We start from the raw sequence: 6,932 nt of genomic DNA on the forward strand, positions 1-6,932 counted from the left end.
AGACATAGGTTAGTGCAATACCAGTTTATTTTTGTAAACTTTCATTTTCTCTGCCACCCAATATTGGAACACTGCCTGTCAGATAGAATACTAAGAATAAATAGGTTCATGATCTGAAAAAAGCAAATGCCCAGAGCAACTCCTAACCATTTAGAAACTTTAAAATAAATACCAACAGCTAATAATGGCACTGTGTAAAAGGTCTTTACCACTGAATTAAGAAGAAACAATGTAAATTTTTTTTAATAAAAAGAGTCCCACAGCATTTATTTTCATCTGGTAATAACATAGGTCATCAAAACAATGTGAACTAATGCTTTAGAACTATATTCCAGGCAAAGGGCAGCTAAATTAAAAAAAAAAAAAATTGTTGCTTTCTCTGTAATTTCTCACTTCATTGATCATTTCTAGTTGGAGACACTTTGTAGCAGAGTAATATTATCTCCTTTTAGCATGATCCGACCTGCAATGACAGAAAAGAGCTATTAATAGTTATACTAAGACATAAGTAATTATCTTTAGCCTCAGAATTTTGTATCTAGTTTTTAAACAATATTTTGAAAATACTCTCCCTTATAAAGATATGTGAACATTTTCAAGTCTTCACATATTGAAAGGCTTTCCAGCTCCATTAGGGCATATATACCTTTTCAACAATTATCTAATGAAGGTTGGTGTTTGTTTTCAAAAAGTACTGTTTCTATAGACTAAGTCAATTGAACATGCCTAAGCAAACATTTCCCAGTACTGAGTTTGTGTAAGTTTGGAAATTAATTATAAGCCAAGTTTGAAAAATGCAGCATATTATAATCTCATTCTTAGAACTGGGGATGTAGTACAGCAGAACGCTTGCCTGAGTGCACACCCCCACCTACAAAAGCAGCTTTTAAAAAGAACTTATTATATTAAATGACTTCATCTTGCAATAAACAAACTTATTTAGGTTTTACCCATATTTCTTAAATTTATTTGAGATGAGAGCACTTTTTTTTTTTTCCTGAGAAATATCTACTAGCATCTTTAGGAGCACTGGTGTTCACTGGTAAAACAGTCTGAGAAAAGCTAATCAACTCCAATAGTGACTATTATTTTCATTATCATTATTATTTTCATTTCCCAGGATTCTATGGGTGATTAATCTATTATGTAGAGTGGGAATTCAACAGTTGGCAAATAACTTATAAGTAATTTGACCCAAATAACACTGGTTTGCTTTCTGGCAAGACAATTTTATTTTGTCTTTTATAAAAATAGCTTAAGCAGAAAGAAGCACAGCAAAATATCCTATCACTTCTAAGATTCTACTTTCCACATACCTACTATGGTTTCAAGAGAATTCTCCAGGTCTGGGATAAACAGAAATCATCATTTTTATACTAGTGAGTTGCACAATGAGCACTGAACAAATAAAATACCTCAATAAAGATCAAGTTAACAGGAGGTTAACAGAAATGATTCAGTGTATGGGTTGGGATTGTGGCTCAGAGGTAGAGCTCTCGCCTAGCATGCTTGAGGCACTGGGTTTGATACTCAGCACCATATAAAAATAAAATAAAGGAAAAAAAAAAAGAAATGATTAGGTGTCTCTTGATGAAACCATGAATCCTTAAGACCTCCTAGGTAAGAAACTGTTCAAATATTTTTGCATTGCTATGTGTCACTCAATGAGTTATTTACTGGGGCTTATTAGGGAACAAAACAGACAAGACATATGCACTTATGGAGTACATGGTCTAATGGCAAAGGCAATAGTAAAACAATCCCACTCATGTTTTACAACAAACTCAGAAGACACATCATACCCCATCTTCCCCATCCCAAGCAAAACACAATCAAACCCTGGGCTTCTTAGAGAAAGCACTATTTGATTTAAGTTCTAGAGTCACAGGAAGCTGGGTGTGGTAGTGCGCTCCTATAATATCAGTGACTCTGGAGGTAAAAGGATTACTAATTCAAAGTCAGCCTTGACAACTTAGTGAGACCATGAGACCCTATCTCAAAATAAAAAACTAAAAGGGCTAGAGCTGTAGTTCAGTGGTAGAACATCTCCGAGTTTCATCCCCAGTATTTGGCAAAAGGAGCACATACAATTGTTTATGGGGGGGGGGGATAGGGGGTGGGATGTAGTTTAGTGGTAGAGCACTTGCATAGCAGGTATGAAGCCAGGGGGAAATTTTTCTTAACAGTGGGACAAAAGGGGAAAACAAACAAACAGCAGAGTGTATTATAAGTAGGAGGAGGTAAGGCCAAATCACAAAGGACCACACAGAATCTGTGAAAAATATTTGTTTTATCCTAACAGCCACAAAAAGTCAAAGAAGAAGGGCTGGGGATATAGCTCAGTTGGTAGTGCTTGCCTCACATGCACAAGGCCCTGGGTTCGATCCCCAGCACCACACACACACACACACACACACACACACACACAAAAAAAAAAAAAAAAAAAAAAAGAGTCAATGAAGAAATGTTGGTAGGCTTTTGTTTTTGGTACTAGGGATTGAACCCAGGGGCACTTAACCACAGAGCCACATTCCTAGCCCTTTTTATTTTGTGATACAGAGCCTTGCTAAGTTGCTGAGGCTAGCCTTGAACTTGTGATCCTGCTGCCTCAAGCCTCTGAGTCACTGAGATTACAGGAATGCATGACCATGCCTGGCTCAGACAAATATTTTTAAAAGAGGACTGAAAACTGGAGAACAACCTGGAAGGGAAGGAGATAGTTGCAGAGTGAATATACAAAAGTCTGAAAAGGAATAACAGAGATGAAAAATGAACACCTGAGTATGGTATCCCAGAGCCAAGGGAACAAAGTGTGTTAGGGAGGAAATGGCCAACAGTGCCAAGTTTTGTACAGAGTTAAATAACATGAACACTAACAATATTCATTAGACTTAATAACATTTGTCTTTGGTGACCTCTGCCAAAGCTGTGTAGGTGGAGAAAGAGAAGCAGAAATAAAACAGGATAAGAAGCAATTGGAAAATGATTCCAAAAGCTTGCTTCTTTCCAAAGATAACTTCTCAAATGCAAACCAAATTTAAAAATAAATTGAGCTGCAGGTCACTCAATTTTGTGAGTGAAATAAACATTTCTAGAATTCTGTATGAACCATATTCTTACCCAGCTGTTTTCTTGACTTTGTTTTAGAATGAATCTCTTCTGCATCATCTAATACAAGGTTCATGTATTCATCAAAACCCTGGGAAAATAAGTCAACTGCCAGTCATTTTTAAGTAAATTATTCAAACCATTCAAAAAGAACATTATCTACCCAGAAACAAAAATGGCAATTAACTCCCTCCACTGATCTTTTAGCTCAAACATCTGAAACCTCGTATTAAATAACAAAGTCTGACTGTGGCCCAAATTGCTCCTTCAATCTTTTGGATTAAGAATTCCACTAGATACGTCAGAAAGTCATTATCCTTATCTTTTATGACATGCCAGCATAGAGTATGTTAGTTATGTATATGAATTACCTTTTATTTTCATTACTTTCTCAATCAGAAACTATTACTGCAAACTAGCATGCTTGTTTTTCAAATGGTAAAGGAAGGGGAAATTACTGATTGAATCTCTGATAGTGAAATACAGTATTTCCAGCCAATTTTATTTTTCTTTAAAACATTACTGGGATTGGGGATGTAGCTCAGTGGTAGAGCAAGTGCTGAGCATACACAAAGTCCTGGGTTTGATCCCCAGCACCACCAGAAAAAACAAAACAAAAACAAAAACATTGCTAACCTGAAGTCTTATTTAACTAACACCACCATTTCTATTCATATATTGCCTAACCTGAAATCAAAGTATTCCATTAACCACGTCCCCAAATCGTTTCTTTTGTCTCTTCCTTTAATACTAATATCGTTGTTTAAATTATTTTTTAAGTTAAAATTTCTCTCTAACTATCCAACTCTTATAAACAAGAACAAGGAGAAAAATATAAATAATGTGCCTTGAAAAACTTTCCTTGGTTTGGGTCTTTGACTTTTTGTATACTGCTCTGGTGGTCATTTTCTATAAATCTTTTTCTATCAATAAACTGCTCTGAGAAGAACACCCTGGGTACTTACAATAATACAGCCCTCTATCCGCATATTCACTTGCTCATAGAGCCACACTTGAATCCGGGATCTCTGAAATAATCATAAACACAAGAATGTTTTTAAACAGTAAACAAACTAAATACTTTGATCAAACAATAAAGAAATGACTCCTAAACATCTTATAATAAATGCAAGCCAAGAATTTTAATTAGTTCATACCTAGGATTTGGTAACCAAGACTGGTTTACTTGCTAAAAAACACTTTCATTTAATAATTGCTACATGGGGACTGTTCAAGCTAGTAATTTCCTTTATCCTGGGGCTTAATAATATTTCTAACTGCATTGTCTCAAAAGAGTGAAATTTGGAGACAGTATAGCACAAAGCAGTAATTTTTATTGATCAAGGTTTCTTTTCTTATCTGCTTTAGCAAAACCCAGGTAAAAAATAGAGGAGTTTTTCTAGTTTCTCAGTTTTCCATAGTACACACATAACAACCAGGGGAGGAACTCTCACTTCTGGAGATTAAAAAATTGTAATGGCTTAATCTGTTCTTCAATTGTGTTGTCTCATTCTAAGTCTTTAGGATGCTTAAAATTCCTCCCCCCCAAAGCAGCTGCCATTAACTGCTCTGCATCTGCTCCATTCCCTTTCCTTTTTAAAAAAAGTGTCTTAAGTTTTTTCATATATACTAAACATAACACCTTATGACCTGGTTAAAGGTGAGCCAGTATGGCATTCACTGTTTCATCCTGAAGAAGGAAGTGAGAAAGTTTCCAATGTTTTAGCCTATAATCACTACCAACAAAAGTACCAATGTCCAACTACTAAGGTCACCTCAGTAGTTGGACATTGGTACTCTGCAAATACATAAAGTTTAGTAATTCTGATCCTACAAAGTAATGACACCATTCTTTGCACGCTAGGTGCTGGAACACATACCCACCACCTTATTACATTAGCGCTTTTTCTCTAAACTTTCCCCTCAATGAGTTTTACATCTCGTGTGTTTTTTAAACTCCAGAACCCAATGATCAGGAAAGTTGACGCAAATAGCAAAATGAAATCAACTTTTATTAAAAAAGTAGTTACAAGACAATTAACGACTTACGTTTTGCAAGTATCTGAAGATGAGGTTCTGCACCACAGCAGTTAAGGACGAAATCCATCAACAGCACAGGCTCTGCTCCCTGAAACTGAGGATCGACCCAACCCTCATCCCAACTTTGGTTTCTGAAGGCGAGCTCTGGTGCCTACTGCAAGAAGGGCCAAACCGGGCCTTCGCTGGGGGGTGGCGGTGGGCGGAATCATCCTCCCAGAATCTCTGGCTGCTGACACCTTCCTCCTACCCTAGACCATGAACTCCCGCTTTCACTCCGTATCCACCTAACGTTGTCTCCCTTCCTGTCTCCCCGCCATTCCTGCACTTCTCCCGCAGGGGTGGCCCGAGCCCACCCCCCACCGGTTCTTCAACTACCCGCGCTTTCTCCCGGCTCCGTCGCCCCGAGGGCTCATGGGATGTGCGCCCGCACTCCGCTCCCTTAGGCCTGCTTCCCGCCTGCGCCTTCGCGCCCGTTTTCCGGCCCCAAACTCCTAATCCTGGATAGGATACGATGGGCTGCACCATCACCTTCTGGACCTTCTGGCCCTGGCCACGGTACGCCATGGTGGAATCTCACAAAGACCACACGAACCAGCACGTTACCTCAAAGAGCAACTTCCGGAATTGAGAACCGGAAGTGGAAGTGTACGAGGATCTTCTGGTGACGTACCTGGGCGGCTCCTTGGAAAATGTCTCTCTAGCTCTGAAGTCGCTTTTCTCTGTGCTTCGTAGCATCCGGAGGAGGCCAAACCTAGGCGAGTTGCCTTGGAACCTGGGTCGATCCTACAGCGCCACCTGGAGGGAAGCGGGAGGAGGCACCGACCGGGCTTCGGGGGTTTGGCGGCCGCGGGGAGGGGGTAAGCCCGGCCCGGCGCCTGCGCCTTCGGTTCTCTCTGTTCTGAATGTGTATTAAGAGGCGAAACCGTGCAATTTTCCATCTCAGTAAAATGTGCTAATTCACCGCTATTTCTGAGCCTGTTTCAATAGAATGCAGGCTTGACCGCACTATTGTTGGAGAAACGGCAGGGCGGCAAGAAGCCAAAACAAACCCCAGGCGGCTGGGCCACCAGCGGTCTGGGCGGTTTGCTCGGAATAACCGATGGGTCTCATCGCTTCTGTGAGGAGTTGTTGTTAAGGTCGCGACTAAGGGTGGCGATGGAGCGTAAAGGCGCTGAAATCCGCTTGCTGGGCTCAATTCCAACTCAAAGAGTTTGTGTGACCAAGCTGGGGATGTGGCTCAGTGGTTAAGCGCCCCCGGTTCAATCCCCAGTACCCAAGGCGGGTGGGGGGAAGCTGCGTGACCAAGGGTAAGCTTCCAAGCCTCACCACCTTTCGGCTTGGTAGTTTCTGAAATGGAGATTAAATGTGCCTTCCTTTGGGGTTACATGGTGCACAGATGCTCCTCATCTACGTGAGGTCATGTCCGATCGCGTGGTTGACCTGGGACACCGCTCTGCCCGTCTGGCCAGCGAGTGTCTCTAGCTATGGCTAACCTGGAAAAAGATCAAAATTCAAAAGGCCAAGTTTGGTTTCTATTGAATGAATATTGCTTTCATATGATATTTAAGTCCAACTTGTAAGATGGGAGCCATCTCTGTGTGTGTGTGTGTGTGTGTGTGTGTGTGTGTATACTCACCATTCAAACATACCCTTCCCTGGATGACACAGCTGGTAAGTAGAGGAGCTGGGGTTAGTAGGCGAGCCCCAGGCTTGGGCCTGCCTGAAATTTCATTTAATGGAATACTGATTTTATAGATCAAGTAACAAAGCCCAGAGTTTAAGGG

General features: G+C 40.5%; 1 protein-coding gene across 1 annotated transcript; it reads right to left on the reverse strand.

Annotated features, from left to right (window-relative positions):
• Window positions 1-216: 216 nt before the first annotated feature.
• Window positions 217-5,778, reverse strand: Snrpe (small nuclear ribonucleoprotein polypeptide E). The gene is made up of 5 exons (XM_076831789.1): window positions 5,659-5,778; window positions 5,158-5,184; window positions 4,074-4,136; window positions 3,121-3,199; window positions 217-463 (listed from the first exon to the last, which is right to left on the reverse strand). Exons 1-5 carry the CDS (start codon window positions 5,710-5,712, stop codon window positions 408-410), a joined length of 279 nt encoding a protein of 92 aa, XP_076687904.1. The 5' UTR covers window positions 5,713-5,778; the 3' UTR covers window positions 217-407.
• Window positions 5,779-6,932: the final 1,154 nt, after the last annotated feature.

This window comes from Callospermophilus lateralis, chromosome 13 (genome assembly GCF_048772815.1).
Source record: "Callospermophilus lateralis isolate mCalLat2 chromosome 13, mCalLat2.hap1, whole genome shotgun sequence".
Lineage (NCBI taxonomy): Eukaryota > Metazoa > Chordata > Mammalia > Rodentia > Sciuridae > Callospermophilus > Callospermophilus lateralis.